This window comes from Bidens hawaiensis, unplaced genomic scaffold (genome assembly GCF_021521415.1).
Source record: "Bidens hawaiensis isolate Kalapana, Puna unplaced genomic scaffold, B.hawaiensis_p1.1 tig00021020_1, whole genome shotgun sequence".
Taxonomy (NCBI): domain Eukaryota; kingdom Viridiplantae; phylum Streptophyta; class Magnoliopsida; order Asterales; family Asteraceae; genus Bidens; species Bidens hawaiensis.
Window position 1 is genome coordinate 311,165 of NW_027493246.1, and position 23,631 is coordinate 334,795.

Here is a 23,631-nt window from a genome sequence, read left to right on the forward strand (position 1 = left end):
AACTTAATTAATTTCTCATGTTCAGGGGTTTATGTTCCAACACTAGTGGAAATCTTAAAAGGCATGAATATATTTATGCATATATATGTGGATGAGATCGAGTACAAATAAAGTTTAAGGTGAGAAGTCCTGAAGACTGAATTAGCGTATTAGGTATTTCGCCACGTTAAATATGTAGAGATATAATAACTAGAAACTGACGACGCGTTACTCTTAAGTAATTTTACAAAATTGCTCTAGAGTAATTATTCTATTTACAGAAATGCCACCGCTTGGCTTTTTTCTTCGTTTCATTTTATTCACACTGAAAATCCTATTTGAATTTGATCGTAAGCCTACACACACATATATATCATGTTTTGTATAGCATTTAACGAAACTAGTGGATAGTGTTTGATATGTCCGACTTTAATTGAGATGATAATGAAACCATAGTGATTGAAAAAGTTAAACTGAATTTTTTTTACTAATTAAAATAGTTATTTTCGTCAAATCAAAATGATTAGAACATAATTTATCACAATAGCAACCATACTCAATAAAATACGGCCCATGCATGATGAAGTTATTTGAAGCGTCTAAGGAGGGCGGAATGTAGACAAACCATATTCTATCTTATATAAAAGTTGTTTTAAACACCGCCCTCCCCCCCCCCCCCCCCCTCTTTTGTCTTCAAAAACCATATTTGGATATAAAAATAATATTAGAAACAAAGAGAGCTTCTCATGGAATCTAAGCAACAGATACAAGAAGTACTGAGACTATCAAGAAAATGGATAAAACACATAGAAACATGAACACAATAAGAATGTAATATTTAAAGGTCATCTAAAGTATATGAAAACTAAGCTCCCAAAAAAGTTGGCATACTTGTAAGTTTACCTAATGTTGTGTTTCCGTGTTTAACAAGTGAAAGTAGGAAAATAGAATTAATGAGAGAAAGAAAGAGATAAGAAGTGAAAGATATAATGAATTTTGTGTTTCAAAGTTCAAAGAAAAAAAAAATAAGAGTTTGTGTTACAGAGTTGAAAGGAAGAAAAAATAAAGTTATATATCTTTTACTTCAGAATTTTTTTTTATATTAAGTGAGATGTTAGATTCGGTAAAATGAGCTGTTGTTGCCCCCTCCAATGAAAACATCATGTCACATCCTTACACGAATTGAAAAAAAAAAAAAGAGAGTCGTTACTTGAGGTCCTTGACCTTAAAACCATAATTACTAGGGACGACAATTATTGACATGATTTTAACCTGACAAAAAGAAAAATAGGCTTTGAGTCGACTAACACAACCCATTTAAAAAGCAGGTTGAGTGTAGGTTGGTTAACATGATCTGTTTAAAAAATGGGTCAGGTTCGGGTTGGCCCATATAAAAAATTGGTTGACCAGGTAACCTGTCTATGTATTTAAAAAGCAATTTGATAATTAGGCTGTGTGTTGTTGCTGAACCCGGTGTGTAAATTCATCCAATCATATTATGTTACGTGGTGCTGATTGGACCCAACCCTTTAACCCTTGTCGGGCGCGCCACCGGTGAATTCACCCCGTTGAATTCATCTATTTGTGAGCCAACCTATCACTCTTCTTCCTTTAGCCCAAGCGACTACCATCGCCCGAGGTCGTGGAACCCGCTTGCGACAAGTGGTGAAGCGAGGGTGTTGTGGTGCTCGTGGCCGACGTGGCCCGCGTAACTCATTGAAGCCGGTGCTCGCTTGACCACAACGCATAGACTTGTATTTTTGTTTTTTCCATTTTCCACTTTTTCAGAATACACACTTGCATATACCAACCCAAATTTTACGATTTTTAATATACCTATATAAAAAAATAAATCCATATTAATTATTTCCTATGCTGCTGTAAGTTATATTTTTTTATCGGCCAACAAACATATAATGTTTAGATGCTTCGTACGGGGTGACCCAATTGCATAAGATCACCACCAGCTGGCATAACCCAGCCGTACGAGCCCTCAAGCGTCTCCAACTTATCTCTAGTTCCAGGAAACCCACCGCCTGAAGGCCCACTGGTAGTTAAACCAGGACGCCCTCAGAATCGAACTGGAGTATACAAAGATCTCAGTCTTTCTTCATTGAGCCACCTGTGTCTTCCCAAATGTTATAAGTGGGGATTTGTTTTTAATTTTTATTTTTTATTTTTTAATAAGCAATTATACGGGTTGTTTTTGGGTTGACTAGAACCGTTATGTGCGCGGATAATGATTGATATCTTTGACCATTTAACACAAATAATAATGAGTCTGGTTCGAATTACACATTTCTAACACGTCAACATGTTAATATGTACCCGTCAACTTGACACGGTTAACACACGATTAACACTAGTAAAATTATACATCATAATAAATTAATTTAGTACGTAATACTGAGACTCGACGGACGACTTTGCGCCGACGAACGCTAGGGTTTAACTTAACCATCGTCAAACACCAATCAATCCGTCTGACGGCTAATTGAATTGATGCTCAAAACCCTAACCCGATCAAAAACCCTTCAATAACCATCTTCAATTCTTCATAACAACAGCCACCCATCAACCTTCAATTCCAATTTCACCACCACACGCCCAATGAAAGAAATCATAACCAAGAAACCCACAAACTGTTCGTCTTCAAGCGTTCAATCAACCCCAGAAATCGAAAAAAAATACGTTCACCGTGTGTATGATGCAATCGCGCCTCATTTTAGTGCAACCCGGTTCGCCAAATGGCCTAAAGTTTCAACCTTTTTGAACAATTTGCAACCTGGGTCTGTTGTTCTTGATGCAGGGTGTGGTAATGGCAAGTATTTAGGGCTAAACCCTGATTGTTTCTTTATTGGTTGTGATATAAGTGCACCGTTGATTCAGATTTGTAGTGATAGAGGTCATGAGGTTCTAGTTGCTGACACGGTTAATTTGCCGTACCGGAGCGGGTACGGTGATGCCGCGATTTCGATTGCGGTTTTGCATCATTTGAGTACTGAGCATAGGAGGAGGAAAGCTATTGATGAGTTGGTTAGGGTTGTGAAAATTGGTGGGCATGTTTTGATTACTGTGTGGGCTGTTGAGCAAGAAGATGGATCTTTGCTTAATAAGTGGACCCCGCTTACGTTGAAGTATTTGGAAGAGTGGATTGGGCCCGGGAGCCCGTGTAGTCCGCGGGTTCGTAGCTCGGCTGCAGTTACTTTGGAAAGTATTCCTGAAACCGAGGTTAAAGAAATTAAAGATTTTGATGATGTGATTCGACAAGAAGTTGAAGATGATAAGCAGCAAGAGTACTTTGTGCCTTGGCATTTGCCTTATCATCGGGCGAAAGTGAGTGGGGCTTCGGTTGGGGCGGTTGAAAATGGGCTTGCGAGGAAAGATGATGTTAAAGGCGCAATTGTGTATGATAGATATTATCATGTGTTTGGTGAAGGTGAACTGAAAGGTAATATTTTTATTCATGTGTTAGCGTTTGTTAATATCTTGGTTGGTTTAATTTTTGTTATCGATATAAATAGTTGTGCAGTTTAGATATTAGGTTGAGGTTTTCATTGATTATGGAATGTTTGTTAGTGTAAAGATTGCTTCAAGAGATTAGATTTTTAGCCTGATAGGGTGTTTGGATGCTCATACCGATTATTATTATTATTAGAAGCCGGTATGTAGTTGCTATAAAAGAACTAATCTTTAGGCTCGTAATTATAGCAAATCTTGATCTTTAGAGTCGTATACATGTGATCTTACAACCCTTTACTTTGATCAAATATTGTTTTAATTCCAAATCTTTATTATTGACGGGTTATAATAATACTGAATCTTGTTCTTAAAAGTCGTATACAAGTGATCTAGTGACCTTTTACTTTTGATCAATTATTGCCTTGATATCAACTCGTGATTTTTGACGGGCCAAATTAAACAAGCTTTTGATCTTTAGGGTCATCGTAGTGATCTAACGACCTTTTACCTTTGATACAAAATCGTCTTAATACCAAATCTTTATTTTGGCGGTCATAAAAATCATTAAGGGTGCAAACGAGCCGATCCTGAGCTCGACTAGCTCGAGCTGGTCTCGTGTAACTTACACAGATTTCAAGCTCAAGTTTGGCTGTTTAGAGCTTTATTGAGCTTGGCTCGTGACTAGCTTTCAAGCTTGAGCTCGCCTCGTTCACTATTTATTAATTAATAATTAATTTAATACATTTATAACTATATATAATATAAAATTAAATTTATATAAATATAGGATTGTTTAGGCTCGCGAGCTGGCTCAAGTTCGATACGTGAAGGTGGGGGTCGTTTAAGCTCGGCTTGATCGAGCTTTTAGTTGAGCTAATCTCTAGTAGCTTTTGAGCGGCTCGGCTTGTTTGCACCCCTAAATTAATCACTTTAAAGTTGAACATCCTATCGCCCTCTAGTATAGCTCCCTTTTGACTCATATTGTTTCAAAATAAAAAATTTATTGACAACCTGTGTTCTTTTTGTTAGGTTGGTTTCTGGTATGAAGAATGCGGTTATTGTGGATCAGTTTTATGACAAGTCTAATTGGTGTGTGATTCTTGAGAAAACCTCAAAAGGAAAGAACGATACATTATCGGGTCAGTTTTTGACTGAAGGTAAAAATGGTTAACAAAACATCAGAAAGTGATCAAAACCAAAATTTGAATGCTTTATTTGAGCACTTTTGATGTCAAGATTTGTACGCGTATCTTGTCAAACTCCCAGATTCGGGTGCAGGATTTTGTAGTTTTTTTAGTGAACTTTAGTTTTTGTAACTTATCTCACAATCGGAGTTGCTATGTTTCTATGTTGGATTTTGATTGAATACTCTTAATGTATTGTGAAGCAGAAAAACAGTTTTTGTTGAAATGGTTAAAAAAAAAATTATAATACACATATATTATACAGATGGTTCATAATTTGAATTGATCTAATTCTGGATATGCGATTGTTTTTTCTATTTTGCAAGGTGTAGATGTGTTAGGTTATATTTAATGTATAATGCATTATGCAATGTCTTTTATCTTTGTAATGGACCACCTTTAGTCCAAGCGAAGTTTTACGCTTTCACCAGACTAGCACTGGTCCAACTAGTAGACCACTTTCGTATGAGCTATCGTTGGCCCGGATGGTAGGGTGAGTGCAGTCTGGATTAATGTTGGCTTGTATAATGATAGATTTGGCTTATGTTATCACTTGCATGAGGTACAAGTGTATACGCAATCTTAAAACTATAATTCTATGTAAAGTCTCAAGGTGTAGTTTTAGTCAGTTTTATCTACAGGCATCAATGTAAACATATTTTGCTCCTAACCCAATTATGAAAGTTGTCAAATCTTAGTTTGGTAATCACCTAATCCAACTTTAACATCATTTGGCCCATATAATCAACAACTTTACCAGTTTTACAACTTAAATTAGGGAAGATCAACGAAACCGGTTCCTGGAACCGAACCGGTGGACCCGAACTGGACCCGAACCGGTTCCTACCCGATTTTTGTAGGAACCGGACCCTATCTGATTCAACCCAATGATCCGTGACCGGTTCTTGCATTTCTGAGTGGGGGCGGGTAGGAACCGGAACCGGTTCTGGAACCGAACCATCCGGAACCGGTTCCTAACCGGTTCTAGCCGTTGGATCGAATATAGCCGTTGGAAATCGTTTTTTTTGGCCGTTTTTGACCGTTGGGGTCAAAAATAGCCGTTTTTTGGCTCCCCCAAGCACCCCACTACTAGTATAAATAGGTATTTGGTGTCATGGGTTCATCACAACACTCAAAACGCAAACCCGAACGCAAAAAAATACAAAAAAACGCTATTACAACATTTTGAGTTCTCTAATCTCTTGTTTTCTCTTCTTCTATATTCATATTTGTTGTTATGGCTGCCTCACAATCATCGGTTGGTCAAGATTCCAACGCCGAACCAAATTTTGTTCGTATTGTACCTCATAATCGTAATCAAGAGATTTGGTGCATTGGGATTTGGTTGAATTGAGTGACCATTCATTGAAGGCTCGGGGCAAGTTTTGTGGGATTTATTTAAACCCACTTTCGAATTCAAATTTGAATAAACACATCGAAAAACCGTATTGCAAGGCGTTGAAAAAGAACGTCGATTCGCAACAAACGCAAATGGATAGTGAAGGCGGAATATTTACATACCAAATTGATCGAGTTCAAGATCGTATGGCGAAGTTTGTGATTCAAGAAGCTTTGCCGTTTAGCCACTTCGACAACCCTCGCTTAACCGCCATGATTCGAGATACGCTTCAACCACAATACACTCACGTAAGTCGTCATACTCTTAAACATTATTGTTTAAAATTGTGGAAGAAGGCCAAAGAGGTACTAATTGCATATTTTGAAAATATAAATACGGGAATAAACTTAACTAGTGATGTTTGGTCGGCTCCACATGGTCTACCCGAATCTTATCTTTGTGTCACCGCTCATTGGGTAGACCCGTCATCGTGGGAAATGATGAAACGCACCATTGCTTTCGAACTCTTTGAGTATCCACATACGGGAGATAATTTGTTTGAAATTTTAGATTATGTTATAAAAACTTATAAACTAGAAAATAAAATATTTTCAATGGCATTTGATAACGCGTCGAATAATACATCGGCGGTTGATAAATTAAAATTAAAATATACGCCGATTTGCAATGGTGTATTTTTTCACTCAAGGTGTGTTGCACATATCATTAATTTAATCGTGCAAGACGGACTTGCTTCGGATGAGGTTACATTGGTTATAAACGATTTTAGACTAATGATACATGAAGTTTTTAAGAAAAGTAAAAAAAGACAAATGGAATATAGAAAATTTTGTAAAGATACGGGAAGAAAAGCTTTGGGAGCTAATTGGGATGTACCTCATCGATGGAATTCCACTTGCATAATGTTTCAGAGTGCTTTGAAACAAAGAGAAACTTTACAAATGTTTCATTCTAGTCTTGCCGAGAATGATTTGGCAATCCCCTTTTCAAATGAGAAATGGGAAATTATCAATGACTTATCGACTTTTCTTGAAGTTTTTAAAACATCAACTACGAAACTATCGGGAACGTATTATCCGACAAGTCCCTTGGTTCTTTCGGAGTTATTTTTAATCGTTAACAATCTTAAAGAATTTGAAAATAAAAGTCCAATGTTTTCAAACATCATATTACCAATGAAGTTTAAATTAAAAAAATACTTTCTTGAATTGCCACCGGTTTTTACTTGCGCCGCCGCTTTAAACCCAATGTTAAATGTTACGGGGGTTGAATGTGTGATAGACGAAATTTTTTCAGCCTTAGATATGCATGAAGTCCCCCCAAACTTTTCAACAGAGGCAAAAAATGATTTTAACTTGAATTTTAAATTTATGTATGACTTTTATTTAAATAAATATGGGTCAAACTTACGCATGCCTATGCCGGGGGGGTCTTCATCAAGTTCAAGTGCTACTAGAGTACGAGATCCCATGATTAGCCTTATGAACACCGTTCGCAATGTAACGGCTAAAAAACAAAGGGGTAACACCCCTTCAAGCGAACTAGGAAGGTATAGTGCAAATGATTACTCTACCGGTTTATCCGAAGAGGAATATGGCACTTTTGATGTTTTGGCTTGGTGGAAGGTAAAGGAAACCGAGTTTCCGATTCTTGCCACCATGGCCCGTGATTTACTAACCGTCCAAGCTTCTACGGTAGCTTCGGAATCCGCTTTTTCTCTTAGTGGCAGGGTAATATCGGTGAGAAGAACAAGACTAAATTCGGAGTCGGTGGAGATGTGCATTTGCTTAAAGGATCACTTGGACTCAATCGATCGTATTCAACACGTAACCACTCTCGAAGATGAAACACCACTTGATGTTCGAGTGCACGACGAACAAGAAGGCATTTCTACAAGTAATTCCGAGGAAGAAGTCGCCGCTCAATAATTACGACGAACAAGAAGGCTTTTCTAGAAATAATATGTCACAACTTTATATTATAAGTTTAATGTTTTGTTAGTTTGTTTTTGAAGATTTTAAAACATGTAACCTTTTTTTTTTGAACTTCTTAAAGTAAATAAAATGAATTTTATGTTAATTGTTTTGTTTATTTTTCATGCTATACAAATACGAATCGTAGTTTAGAATCCAAATCGCAAACGAAAAACGAAAAAAAAAAAATTTTTAACACTGTAACCGGTTGGAACCGGTTACGGTACAGGAACCGGTTTAGGAACCGGTAAGAACCGGTTTGATAGGTTATGGGTCCGAGGGTGGGAGAACCGGTTCGGTTCCCTAACCGGTTCGAGCCTGGAACCGGTTTAAAAGGGGGTTTTGAATATAGGAACCGGTTAGGAACCGTTCCGGTTCCTAGTCCCAAACCGTTTTGAACATGCCTAACTTAAATCAATTGAAAGGTTATTTAACCATTTTCAGATTCACACTGTCTTCAGATCTTTTGGATGATGATTTGTTTGTTTATGAAATCGAAGCTTATAAGTTAACATTCTATATTCATATTTGATCAATTCTAGTAACAAATACTATATTCGGCCGCCTCCTCTCAACCAATGTCTCACTCTCTAGAAGCCAAATTTCCATCTCTTCTTTTGTCTGGTTCTCAACTCCAAAATTTCAGTAGCAATGCAGACCTACTGTGCAAGATTTGGGACAACCGTTCTCCAATAAAACAAAAATGTGCTATTTATGTACTAAAATCCTGATGTCTCTCCATAAAATTTTGGTTGACCCCTCAAATGAAATTCTTGGGTCGTCCACACATATAAGACCTTTTAAGTCATAGGTTGTGTAGGGTTCAAGGATTTGTTTTTAGAGGAAATTTTAAATTTTGAGGCAATTGGAATATACCAAATGAATTAGAGTTTGTGAGACAATTAAGTGACAAAAAAATCATGAAGTAATCTTGACCACCTGCCGGTTGTTGTCGCCACCACCACAACTCAACCATCTAATCAGTGGTGAAGCACTGAAGCTTGGACGAGAATGTTGAGGGAGCTGGACTCAAAATATTTAAAAGTTTCATAAACGGGGGGGGGGGGGGGGGGGGTGAAAAGACGTGTTTAATATCGTGTGTTTTACTTGCTTATACCTATCGAACATGGTTACTTTGATTTGTTTTTATGATTGAAGGTGCTCGGAGCTTAAAGGAACTAATTTGGAGCTTAAAATGTGTTTTGGAAGCTTTTGGATGGAACCAAGGAACATGAGTGCAATACAAGGGAGAAAGACAAAATTTGGTCAAATCAGAGTTGACGTACCATATGCCAGAATCAGCGTACGGCAGAAAGTGAGTATGGCATACTTGGCGTACCATACGCCAAAGGACAACCTGATGCGAAAAATTCCGAAAAAATTACTATAAAAGCCATATGTTTTAGGGTTTCGAGGGAGACCTTTTTCCAGCCTTTTTGGGGGTTTCCAAGGCTGATTTTGGACCTCTCCAATCATCCCAATCACCTCTCTAATCATGTTTCCTTAAACCGAATCAAGACTTGAAGCTGCTATCTCCATGAGGCAAGACTAAATCATTGCGATCACTTTAGGCTAGGGTTTTGTGTAAACTGATTATGATCGATTATATGTGTTTCATTGATTAAGAGCTTGATTGAATACATTATTATATCTTGCTTTGCTTTTGTAATTGATTGTTTAAACAGTTTGTAATCTGATTGTCAAATCTTGCATCAACTATTCGGCTGTATTCATCAGCCATTAGGATTAAATTCTTATAGCCATTGATCCAAAAACCGTTAGTCATTGCTTAATAATTGATCTTCATATTATAAAACTGGTAATTAGGTAGATCGCCTTCAGTTGTGTCAACAATTCGGATTAGGTTCTGTTTGTCATCACAACCATACTACTAGGTCTAGTAATTATTGCGCAATCAACTTAACAAAATTTGTGACTAGCTTGTTATCGCATTACCTGAGCCTGAAGTGATTCACTCGTTTCTCATAAATATTTACAAATCATAAAAGTAACCGTGTAGCATTCAAACATCTTTCTAAACTGCTTGACATCGTCTGTCCACCCAGTTAAATAATTTCCGAGTAATGAATCAAACCTGCACTTTTCACTGATTTCTTGTGAAGACGGCCTTACTTACCCATACTAATTATAGGTATTTAAGATTTCTAAATACTTATTTTTTATTAGAGCACGACATCTACAACACTGGGCTCAAATTTTCGGCTGAAAACGGGTAAATTTACACTATGTATAAAAACTTTTGAGTGAAAAACAGGTAAATTTATACTAATGCTCAAAAAATAGGGGGGTGGGGCCACACTAAGCTTCGGCCGTGCACCTAATGGTTGCCACTAGGGGTGCAAACAAGCCGAGTCCGAGCTCGACTAGGCTCGAGGTTGACTCACTTAACTTACAAAGAGCTCGGCTCGTTTCGAGCTCTATTTTCAAAGCTCGAGATCGGCTTGTTAGTAGATTTTCAAGCTCAACTCGGGCTCGGCTCATTTACTATATATTAACTATTTTTTATATAATTATAGTTATTTTTATATATTTTTTATTATAATTTTATGTATAAAATAATATATATTATTTAGTTATTTTTATTTATTTTTTCGTAACATTATATATATTAATTAATATAATTATTAAATATATATTTTAAAAAATTATCTAAATGGCATGCTCGTTTAGTCCCGCGAGCCGGCTCGAGCTCGATAGTGAAGCTCGGGTTCGGGCTCGTTTATTAAACAAGCTTACTTTTAGGCTCAAGCTCAGGCTCGGGCTTGATTAAGCTCGCCTAGATCGAGCTTGTTAACGAGCCAATCTCAAGTAGCTCGGCTCATTTGCACCCCTAGTTGCCACCACTATACTACCATGGCTGCCACAGCCAACCACACTAATGTCTGCACCACCACCACTGTTGGCAATGCGTGCACCACTGACCGATGCCACCTACTTTGCGGTCGTCACCACGACTAACGGTAGCAGCACCTCCTTAACCATCGTGTCTCCGCCACCCGCACCACCATTGTTTATTAGATGTAGGGTGGGGTAAATGGGTTTAGTTACAAAACGGTAAAATTGTATATTATAATGATCTAACCATGTTTTTAGTCTTTGATGTTTTCTTTACCTTTTGGCTTTGGTATTCATATTGTGTTTCATGTTTATAAAAAAATATACATATATATTCTTTTATTGGTGAGCAAGTTTGTCTAATATACATCTTGCAACAATAGTAGTGAGTGGTGGTCCATATTAATAATTATGGTAAAGTTGTAAAGGTGATAGGAGAAGATACAATCATTCATTCATTCATTCATTCATTCCCAAGTCTAATGAGACAAGAAGATAAGTACTTTACTTGTGAAATGGTGTAGTGGGGGACCTGTTAGGGTTAGTGAGATGTTTTTAAAGAACACAAACTCTTGATGACGATTAAGAAGTGCACATGTGCCGGATTAGTTTATTCCACCCAAACCATTATGAACCGTTGTGCTTTATACAGGGATTTCTCTTATTCTAAACACTTCTTTATACATTGTTTTCAAACATACAAGAAATAATTTATCAATAAGCGGTGAATCTAGAAAAGGTTCATAAAACTTGCAAGAATCTATACACATCATCTAGGATATTGCTACATCCTCTTCATGCACCAACTCTTAACTATCAAATGATAGACTTTAGTTAAAGTGGTTGATCTTACACCACCAACAAAAGAAAAATGAGACTTATTTGCTCAAAATTCAAAACCAAAGTCCAGATTTAGGTTTTCTAAGATATCGGTAAAGATGATTTCTCAGTTGGTGGCGACATTGACACAAGGGTGAGGCTGGTGAGGTTTTAACACAACAAAATGACTCCAAGTGTTGTGCACTTATGTTCGTGTGTAGTTTTTTCGTTGGAAAACCGAACAGAAAACATAAATCTCGTCGAGTGAAACGTTTATAGGTGTTTCTAAGATATACAACAATGACAATCACACTAATAAAAAAGATAAATAAAAAGTTAAAAACTAATAGTTTAATCATTTTACAGGGTCTAAAAATAAAAAATAAAAAAAAAACCCAAACCATTATTTTCGTAATAAATAAATAAAATAAATGTAGGAACCAACCAACCACATTTATTACCTTAACAACCCAAAAGATAAAGTCATAAAATGAAAGAAAGAATTCTAAAAATAAATAATAAAAATAAGTATATTTATGTAAAACATACCACTACACACCTAGTAAATACTAAAGGACCACATTCAGTGCACTTGCAATCAAGGCTTTCACGCTGTCATTTTGTCCACTCCTACTCTCACTGCTCTTCTTTCCTCTTTTCTTTTCATTCCATCTGATTAACATTAAACAAATATTCACAAACCCATTTCCAGTTACTGTTTCTTCACGCCACAAATGTTGCTTCAATTGCAAGTTTCCTAACCCAGATCTTGCATTTGCAGCAGGTAATAGTAATACACATCATTCGCTTGATCTTAATCTTTTTTATTAACCTTTGATTTTTATGCTTAATCCTTGAAAACCCACTTGGGAATATGGTTTCTTGAAGTGGGTTTTCTTTTATTTGATGTAAAGGTTTGATTTTTATTGGTTTTTGTTGTTAATTTGACCCAAATTCTTGGTTTTTTCAAGTGGGGTTTTCACCTTTTGTGTGGTTTAAGGATTGTGATTATTATTGTTATTACTTTTATTAAATTTTTTTATAGTTTGAGAGTGCAATCACTTTCTTCCTTTTTGGGTGTTTTAAGGATTGTTATTAATATTAATTAATATTATTATTTTAATTTTAATTTTGGTTTGTTTAATGTGTAGTTACTGTTGATGATAATTGGTATTTAGGGTTTCAGACCAGAGTCTTCTTCATAGTTGAATTGGAGAAGGTAAGCGTTGACTTTGGTTCAAGCATTGACTTTATTAATTAGATTCTTATTTGTGATTAATTTGATGTAGATGGTATTATTCAAATGCTATTTGATTAGCTTTCTTTGTCTTCATTGATGCTGACACATGAAAATCTAATCCATTTTTGTTCTAACATAATTCTAAGCTAAATTTCATAAATTACATCTTTCTTCTATTATAAATCATTGACATTGATATTATTGATTTATATCCAAGAGATTCCCTTGTTATCTCATTATCTAAGGGACTTTTAGACATTTAATTAATTTAATACTTTCTTAAATCTACACTAAGTAGTCTTTGTGGTGTGACGGTGATTGATCTATACTTTTAATATTAACCAATGCTTTAAAGAATATATATATATATATATATATACACAAAGGAGTGTTTATTCGATTTTGATGATCACATAAGATTAAATAAACAAATTTCAATTTAACTACATATTCTTTTATAATAAAAAATCGGTCTTTTATTATAAATGAATTAAACTAACTAGGCTTGTAAACGAACCGAACGAACATGAACGAGGCATATTTATGTTCGTTCGTCTAACTTAACCCAACAAATGATCGAACACGAACAATTAGGCTAACTGAGCTTTCTTGTTTGTGCTCGTTCATTAAGAAAATGAAGATGTTCGGCTAAAAAATTCATAACTAAACTAAATTAAATTAAATGTCGTTTTGGCTAAAAAATTAATAAATTAACAACTAACTATATTTAGAATTTCATAATACTAGACTAAATGTAATGGAACTAGAACAGTCTAAGAGTATATATACAAAGTAACAAACTTAAATAAACGTAAACGAACAACATAAACGAACTTAAATAAACGAACGTTCACAAACTAATGAGACATGTGTTCATGTTTGTTCATTTAACTAAATAAAAAAAGTTTTTTGTTCATGTTCGTTATAAACAAAGTTTTTTGTTCATGTTCGTTGAACCTAAACAAACTTCCCGCCAAACTGTTCACTAAGCATTCTGTTCGTTTACATGCCTAAAACTAACCATTTTTCCAATATGGGCCTTTTTGTTTTTGCAGAAATCTTGATATAATAACAGGTGGACCCTGCGAATTTGCAATTCATGGTTTTGCAGTAATGTTGAGAACTACCAAGTGGAAGCTTGAGAAAACTAAAGTCAAAGTCGTTTTTCGGCTACAATTTCATGCTACAAATGTACTTTCTTTTTAAATCTTTCTCTTTTCATTTAACAAATATAATTATTATGCAACTGAAACCACCTTATTATATGTATTCTTGAAATATACTAGATTCCACAAGGTGGATGGGATAAATTATTTGTTTGCTTCATACCTACCGAATCGGGAAAGATAATTGCAAAAACGAGCAAAGCGAATGTGAGAAATGGAACGTGCAAGTGGGCGGATCCTATTTATGAAACTACAAGGCTTCTAGTAGATTCTAGAAACAAGCGATATGATGATAAGTTATATAACCTCATTGTGGGGATGGTAAGCTTTGGTTACACCTGAATCAGTTTACTGTTTTGAAGTTTTGTTTGTTAAGTAAGGTTGTTTTCGTCTTTTAGGGTTCTTCACACGCGAGCATACTTGGTGAGGCTACTATTAATCTTGCGGATTATGCGGATGCGTTAAACCCGCTTATTATTTCTTTGCCTCTTCATGGATCGGACCAAGGAACTATTTTGCATGTGAGGAATATTCTTTTATAATTTCTTTTTTAGGGATAATTTTGATTATAATGGACCGTTTTGCAGGTTGGCTGGTTGAACCGAAACTAAGTGAAAGTACACAAACATGAAAATTGTGCCCAGCGCATGAACCTGAACATGACACGAGTTTTTGCGGTTTGACACGAATACAGCCTGCTTAACCTGAAATTTATTTTCTTTGTTTGCATATTAATAGTCTAAAATTATTACAACCAGAAATACAAATCTATGTAAAATATTTACTTTTAAAATAGAAAACTTGATACTCATTTCATCTTGTAACTTTTGGCATAATATATTAGATACCCATACATTTTTATGTTATGACATAAAACACATTTTGTTAAAAATAACTATAAAATTAAACTGGTTAAACAGATCAACCCGTTAGGTCGACCCAAACTCAACGCGTTTAGCGAAACACGTAAGCTGGTTCGACCCAAACCAATTTAGATTAAACCAAACTGAGCGCTGTTAGTTTGGGACATTGATCGTGTAGATGAAAAGTCAAGAATGTTTGGATAAAAAATTCATTTTAAATAGATGATATAGATATTTAGTTAAGAATCTTTTAGATCAAACACTTATTTTTCACTTAATCTTTTTGGTGTCAGGTTACAGTTCAGTTGCTGACTGCTAAAACTGGATTCAGGTATCGCTTCTTGAGAACTTAAACATTTCATTCTTCAGAAATTATATATGTTTAATTACATCATAATAAGTAAACCAACACAATGATATGGGTCTAGAATCTTCCATTGTTTTTTTTTTTTACTTTTACTTTATTGAATGGCATTTTAGACATTTGACCAAATTCAAACATTTTCTTCAAACAGAGAATTTGAGCAGCAGTTTGATAGGGGGTTGCAAAGCAGCAGCAATTATAGCCGAGAAGTGGAACCTAGCACCGCCACATCATCACCTTCGGAGTTGCGGATCTCCGATTATCATGAAAATAAGGTTTGATTGTCTTTCCAGCTAGAGCTAAATGTGCCAAGCCGAGCCAGGGTGGGCTCGGCTTGTTTATCTTAACAAGCTGAAATGTTAAGCTCGAGTTGAGCTCGTCAAAAGCTCGAGCCAGCTTGTGGCTCAAGCCGGCTCTTTTATTTAAAAAAATTTGAATTTTTTATGTTCTACACTTGAGGATAAATAAATACTAAAAATTAATGTAGCATATACATAATGCAAAATTTATATGCGAGTTAAGTGCCATTTTAGTACCTGTGCTTTGTCCAATTTCGCAACTTTAGTACCAGTTTTGAATTTATTGCAAATGGCTACCTCACTTTTCTAAAACTTGCAATTTTGGTACTTTTTTTCTAACCCCGTCTATTTCGTCCGTTAAGTCAGGGGCAAATTAGTAATTTTGATTATTTTATTTATTTACGCCCTGCTTGCGGTGCGCGCATATAATGTATATATGTGTGAACCCTCGGGTGGGCAAAAGTAAAATTGCACTAATTTTGACGTTATTTTACTAATCTCGTGAAAATAACGTTAAAAGTGGCGGAAGGTTAATCAGGCATCATGTGGTGGCGTTGATAGCCGAAAGACAAGGGCACATGCACCAATCAGCCGGTGTCCCGATGATTGAGTGCTATGTGCCTTATGTCCAAGGCTTGATGCAAAACTACTATCGAGCCGGGGGTCTCACCGGAAGCAGCCTCTCTATCCCTATGGGATAGAGGTAAGGCTGTCTACATCTTACCCTCCTCAGACCCTACCATAGCATTGCTATTGGTGGGATATACTGAGTACGATGATGATGATGATGATGATGATGATTATTTTATTTATTTTTTCTTTTGAGTAAAATGTCATTTTCATACATGTGGTTTGTTCAATTAAGCAACTTTAGTACATTTTTTTTGAATTTATTGCAACTGGATACTTTGATTAGTTTTGGATATATAGACAAACCAAAATAGACATTACATATTTCAACTAAAAGGTAACTAAATACATGATAAAAGATGAAAATCAACCATGAAATGTATAACATATTTTTTAGCCTTTTGTTTTTTATTGTCAATTTACTTCTAGTAGCTCAAGATCCGAGTTCATCTTAGCCTTTTTTCTTGCATTTTCTTTATGTGCATTGATTTTTTTTTCAAAAGTTCGGGTATGATAACAGTAGCTCTTTAACACATCGGAGGATCAAGCCAAATAAAAATCACACAACTTCGCACCTTTTAGTATAACATCAATTGGACTTGTAGATGAATGACAGTTGACGAATCACATGGATAAAACAATATATCGTAATTCATTGAACTTGAAGATGAACAATGGTTAGGGTTTGAATGATCAGTGAGCGTGGGGAGGCAGGTTGATCTATTCATTTAGGGTTAGAGATGATCTTTTAATTGTAATATGTAATGCCTCTTTGGTTTGGTTGTCTATCCAAAATAATCAAGTATCCAGTTGCAATAAATTCAAAAAAAAGTACTAAAGTTGTGTAATTTAACAAACCACGAGTATGAAAATGGCACTTAGCTAAAAGAGAAAATAAATAAAATAATCAAAATTACTAATTTGCCCGTGACTTAACGGACAAAATTGAAGGGTTAGAAAAAAAAGTACCAAAATTGCAAGTTTTAGAAAAGTGAGGTAGCCATTTGCAATAAATTCAAAACTGGTACTAAAGTTGCGTAATTGGACAAACCATAGGTACTAAAATGGCACTTAACTCTTTATATGCTTTAGAATTCATGATGCATATATATTAAATTTGTGTTATAATTTTTAAGTTATAATTTGTATATATTACAAGTTGGGGTTCACTTGTAAATGAGCCAAACGAGAATTTTAATATTAAGAGAAATTTCATTTTTTTTTTCTTCATTAAAAAATGTCATACTACTTTAAGTTAATACACACACATGTATATATTTATAAATTTGTGCTTTAATTTAAACGAGCCGCGAGCTTTTTGAACAGCCCTATATCCAGCTATCTATTGAAAGTCTAAAATATCCTTAAACAATGGCAAAATAGGAAATCATCACTTTCATAGAGCACATCCAAACACTTGTTTATTACAACATACAATCACTTATATGGCAACCACTAATTTTCTTTTCTTTTTTTTTTTTGACATTTAAATAGGTTAATACAAGAACACATTTCAGATCAGCATCTAAAGAACTTATACCAATTATGGAAGAAACGGGTACGGATCAAGATTTTTCAGATTCGCCCGTTGAAGATAACGGCCTGTGTAACAACTCAGAAGGTTATAATGCTGAATCCCGGGACTTAAATGGGGCAGCCCATAGTCAAACCCAGTCAACAGGCAACACAGATTATTCAAGCAACTTAGTAATTGCTCTTGAAGAGAATCAAAGACTCAGAAATAACTTGCAAATGGCTGAATCTTTCATCTTTGATCTTAAGCAAGAATTAAACGTGTTGCATAATCATGCTAACGGGATGAATATTGAAACACAAAAGATCACACAACATCTAACAAACGAGATCTCTTCAGGCCTAAAACTAGAAAGAGAGGTTATGTTGCTCAAATCAGAATGTTCAAAGTTCAAAGATGAGTTGCAACAGCTGAGTGAAATAAAATTAAGGTCACAATTTCTGGATAAGACACAAAGTCAACGGGTCAAAGGGCTTTTTCTTGTTGAGGGTCGAATACGCGAGCTCCAGAAAAAGATTCTTATGTTCCGTGAGTCCGATATAAGCTTTATAAACTCGGATTTGGAAATGATTCTTGGTATTGTGCCGAATCTTGAAAAGGGAACGGGAGTTTCAGGAGTTGTTGACTTGGGAGACAGTCAAAGTCAAAGTTTGGAACTTTTATGCCAATTAAACGAAGCAAAAGCCGAAAGGGGGAATCTTGTTAAGAAGATGAATGAAATGGAGTCTTATTACGAGTCACTCGTGCAGGAGCTTGAAGAAAACCGGGACCGGATTCTTGTAGAGTTTCAGAAGCTTAGATATGAACATGCAACTTTCAAATCTGAAACTGAGTCGATACGTCTTTGTATGAAAGATCAAATTTTGAAATTTGAGAAAGAAAGACTTGCTTTAAGTTGTGTTAACGAGGAGCTCGAAAAACGAGTAATGGTTGCTGAAGCATTCGTGCAAGAACTCGAGGAAAATCGAGATCGGATCTTTAATGAGTTTGAAAGACTCAAAAATGAGCATTCGACATGTGACGACACTATCTCAACCTGCAAATACGAGACAGAATCAATACGCCATGATTTGAAACACCAAGCGTTAAAGTTCACTAAAGAAAAACAAGAATTGGAGCGTGTTAAACGGGAACTCGAGAAACGAGTTATGAGTGCTGAGTCACTAGTACAAGAGGTAGAGAATAAACGAGAACAGATATCGGAAGAATTTCGATGCCTTAAAAATGAGCATTCGACATGTGTCGATACTGTCTCTAGCTTGAAAGCCGAGACCAAATCGATACGTGGTGATATGAAAGATCAAGCCTTAAAGTTTGCTAAAGAAAAGCATGATTTGGATTGTGTTCAAGAACAACTGGACAAAAGGGTTAAGACTGCAGAAGCACTCGTGCAAGAGCTTGAGAAGAACCGAGAAGAGATTCTAAATGAGTTAACAAGCCTACAAAACGAGCATTCAACATGTGGCGACACGATTTTGACTCAGAACAATATGAACAACCGAATCTTGAAACTTGAAAAGGAAAGACATGATTTGTGTTGTGTTAACTCGGAGCTCAAGAAAAGTGTTCAAGAACTTGAGGGAAAACAAGAACAAGTTTTGGGTGAGTTGCAAAGCCTACAAAACGAGCATGCGACATGTGGCGGCACGATTTTGGCCCACAAAAATTTGAACAACCAAATCTTAGAACTTGAAAAAGAAAAACATGATTTGGCTTGTATTAACTCGGAACTCAAGAAACAACTCCAAGAACTTGAAGAGACAAGAACAAATTTTGGGTTTCAGAGCCTACAAAACGAGCATTCAACATGTTGCGACACCCTTTTGACCCATGAAAACATGAACAAACAAATCTTGAGACTTGAAAAGGAAAGACAAGATTTGGGTTGTGTTAACTTGGAGCTCAAGAAACAAGTTCAAGAACTAGAAGAGAAACAAGAACAGATTTTGGTTGAGTTTCAAAGCCTACAAAATGAGCATTCGACATGTGACGACACTATTTTGACCCGCAAAAATCAAATTTTAAAAGTTGAAAAAGAAAAACATGATTCAGGTTGTGTTAATTTGGAGCTCAAGAAACAGATTCAAGAACTTGAGGAAAAACAAGAACAGATTTTGGGTGAGTTAAAGAGCCTACAGAACGAGCATTCGACATGTGGCGACATGATTTTGACCCAAGAAAATATGAACAACCAAATCTTGAGTCTTGAAAAAGTAAGACATGATTTGGGTTGTGTTAACTTGGAGCTCAAGAAACAGGTTCAAGAACTTGAGGAAAAGCAAAAAGATGTTATGAGCAAGTATCAAACCCTAAGAAACGAGCATTCGACATGTGGTGACATGATTTCGACCCAGAAAGATCAAATCTTAAAACTTGATAAAGAAATGCATGATTTGGGTTGTGTTAACTTGGAGCTCAAGAAACAGGTTCAAGAGCTTGAGGAAAAACAATTGCAGATTTTGGGTGAGTTTCAAAACTTAAAAGATGAGCATTTAACCTATAAATCTGAAACCGAATCGGTGCGCGATGATATGGAAGATCAAATCTTAAAGTCTGGAAAAAGGGTTAAAGAGCTTGAGGAAAACCTGGAAAAGATCCTCTTAGACCTTGAGACCCTAAAAACCGAGCATTCAACATGCGGCGATACCATTTCCGCCTACAAAACCAAGACTGAATCCATACGAGCTGACATGACCAACCAAATCTTGAAACTAACTGAAGAAAAACATGCTTTAACTTGTGCTAACACAGAACTCAAGAAAAAGATAACGACTTTAGAATCAGCACTCGAAAGGGGTCGTTTAAATTACTCGATTGCGGTTACCAAATTGCAGAAAAATCTTGACTTGTTAGCTGCCCAGGTTTCTTCCATGTTTGAGACCAATCAAAACCTTGTTAAACAAACATTTTCTTCTGAAAATTGCCCAAATTTAGCTCCAAAAGATGATCAACTTCATGAAATAAGTTGTGAAAGATTATTATATTTAGATGTGTACTCACTTATTCTGGAAGAAGGATTATCAGAAGTGAGTAAATATGCACAAAGTTTGAAACCTGTTCAAGACAAAAACGAGCCCGAAAAGCCATCAGAATCTTTAAGGTTAGCTTTTATGAAAGAACAATGTGAAACAACAGTGCAAGAATTGAAGCACCAGCTTTTTGTTTCCAAAAGGCATGGTGATGATATTTTGATTAAGTTACAAGATGCCCTTGATGAAATTGAGATACGGAAGAAATCGGAAGCTTCTTATTTGAAAAAGATTGAAGATTTGTTGTTTAAAGTCGGGGGATTGGAAGGTGACTTGGAGTCGATGCAGGCTGAACTCGATTGTGCTTTGTTAAATCTTGAATGTTGCAAGGAAGAAAAAGAAAAGATTGTTGCACAGATTATTGAGGTAAAGTAAATAACTTGGTATGATGATATTATTTGTTGTTTAAAATAATTCACTTTTTATAAGGATGGTAAACGGCTTAAGTGCTGCTTTTATCGAAATGTAGTTGGAAAAGATGAAAAACGAGAGATCAATTCTTGCATTGATGAGTCATGACTCAAGTTTTCAAGATTTACAGAGGGAACTTATGCAACTACACAAGGTAATTTGAGCTTTGATTTAAATATACATAAAACTTGGAGTGTATATTTGACAAGGCACCAATCTAACATGAAATCTGTGTTTGGGTTTATTCTAAATGGGGCCGGTCAGTTTTGGGTCAAACTCCATAAACACATTTAGCTAAATGAGCCATGTTTGGGTACCCGTTTGTTTTCGTACACTTACAAAAAATACGTTTTATTATGCCAAATGTAAAAAAACAAAAGAGAAATAATTGTTGTTTTATAGTTTAAATGTAATTATTTTATATAAATTTACATTTTTGGCTGTATGCCTGCAATTTTAGAGTGTCGATATGTAGAAAGCTAAAAAAGCTAAAAATAAGATAATTCAAATTAACGAATCGTGTCATGTCAACCGGCGATAACTCTTGTCGTGTTCCCCGGTTCATGTGTTTTGACAAGATTCGGTTGACCCGTTTAACCTTTTTATTTTTGAACGTTGTAGAAAGTATATATTTTATTATTTATATATGTAAAAGATAAAGAGAAATAAATGTGATGTTTAACGTAATCATTTCATTTACATTTGCATTTTTGGCCAAAGCCTATAATTTTAGAGTACTTATATGCTAAAGATAAATTAATAGATAAAATGGTGGTGTGTGCATGTCAACCCACTGAACTCGTGTTCAGGTCCATGTGTCTGACACGATTTAGTGTTCGACCTGCGAAAACGGCCAATTTAACATGGGCCCTAGAAATTATAGTTCTAATCATTAGTCTGTTACTAAAGGCGAATGAAGAACTCGAGTGTATGTACCCAAGATTTAAAGATTTCACGGGAGATGGAAACACGTTAGGGAGGGTTCTTGCTTTGGAAATTGAGCTTGCTGGAGCACTTATGGTGAAGAACAAATCAAACATTCAATTCCAAAGGTAGTAGCCATAAGGGTCAAAATGGTAATTTTGTCATTCAGATCAAACGCTTGTCAAACATAATGATCTTTTATGTTTTTGCAGTTCTTTCCTTAAACAACATAGTGATGAAGAAGCAATCTTTAGAAGCTTTAGAGACATCAATGAGCTGATCAAAGACACATTGGAGATCAAGGGTAAATATGTAGATGTGGAAACCGAGTTGCATGAAATGCATGCGCGCTACACGCAATTAAGCCTTCAACTTGCAGAGGTTGAAGGGGAGAGGCAGAAACTTTTGATGACAGTCAAGAATCTGAGATAATAATCTTAATGGAAGTTTTTTGGTAGGGTCAAAGTTAGTCAACCGAGCCGCTAAGGTCAACAGAATCTGTGAATATGTTTTGGTGTTAACTGCAGGGTCATTGAGTAGAAGATGCGTGTTTTCCGGTGGTGTAAATTGCTTTAGCTACAAAAGGGTCAAATTATTTATTAGAATAATCTAACCATGTTTTTGGTCTTTGATGTTTTCTTTGCTTTTTGGCTTTGGTATTCATGTTGTGATTCATGTTTATAAAAAATATATATATTCTTTTATTAGTGATCAAGTTCATCTAACATATGCTGCAATAATGGTAGTGAGTTTGGCAAATCTAATGTTGTGTGTATTCCAGATAGGTAATTCTACCTTTGCATAAAATCAAATAATTTATAGAACTTTTAAGTGACAATTAACTAGTATATATGATTTTTGTCATCATCTAGATACATTATTTGCCCAAAGGTTAGAATAAAGTAATTCTACATATTTTTAGTTGTTTGTGTTGGAATTACGTATGCCCGAGACACATACTTATATTAATGTGGCTAACTGTGTTTGATCCAAGTCGGGTCATACCCAATAACAAGCTAGACGACACCAATTGTATTCTTTTAATGATTTGATCATTTAAACGAATACCGAACACTATGTGTTTAGAAAATTGGTTTTCTAAACAAACACACTTGATAATTTAAATAAATTATCTGGATAATTTATTTATATAAATTAATTATTTAATTGGTTAAATAATTAAGATAGCATGCATGATTTATAAAATTAGTTTTATAAAGTATAAGATGGAGATGGAGATGTTTTAATTGTTAAAACAAAACAAAAAAAAAAAAATAAAAAAAATAAATAACAATCAAAAACCGGCCACCCATGTGGGGTGGTGGTTTTACCCAATCAAATGGCCTTGTCTCCATGTGATGACCATTTAATATATCTCCACATCCAAGACATGCAAAAGGGATCTATCTTTTTGAATTTTTTCAAGTGTTGAATCAAGTTCACTCTCTCTCACTCCCTCTCAAAACTCACGGCCCATTTTGGGCAGAAATTGGGAGTCTTTGGGAGCTCATATAGTGTTCATAAATCCTAGCAATCAC

At 35.4% G+C, this 23,631-nt stretch overlaps 2 protein-coding genes across 2 annotated transcripts; both read left to right on the forward strand.

Moving 5' to 3' along the window:
• Positions 1-2,573: 2,573 nt before the first annotated feature.
• On the forward strand, positions 2,574-4,735 carry LOC143562462 (tRNA (carboxymethyluridine(34)-5-O)-methyltransferase-like). The gene is made up of 2 exons (XM_077050250.1): positions 2,574-3,449; positions 4,471-4,735. The coding sequence occupies exons 1-2, from the start codon at positions 2,590-2,592 to the stop codon at positions 4,610-4,612; spliced, it is 1,002 nt and encodes a 333-aa protein (XP_076906365.1). The 5' UTR covers positions 2,574-2,589; the 3' UTR covers positions 4,613-4,735.
• A 7,957-nt stretch (positions 4,736-12,692) lies between these two features.
• Positions 12,693-22,531, forward strand: LOC143562456 (uncharacterized). Its single transcript, XM_077050246.1, has 10 exons — positions 12,693-12,852; positions 13,929-14,064; positions 14,160-14,360; positions 14,438-14,560; positions 15,196-15,233; positions 15,418-15,541; positions 17,690-21,124; positions 21,228-21,323; positions 22,079-22,221; positions 22,306-22,531. The coding sequence occupies exons 2-10, from the start codon at positions 13,987-13,989 to the stop codon at positions 22,523-22,525; spliced, it is 4,458 nt and encodes a 1,485-aa protein (XP_076906361.1). The 5' UTR covers positions 12,693-12,852; positions 13,929-13,986; the 3' UTR covers positions 22,526-22,531.
• Positions 22,532-23,631: the final 1,100 nt, after the last annotated feature.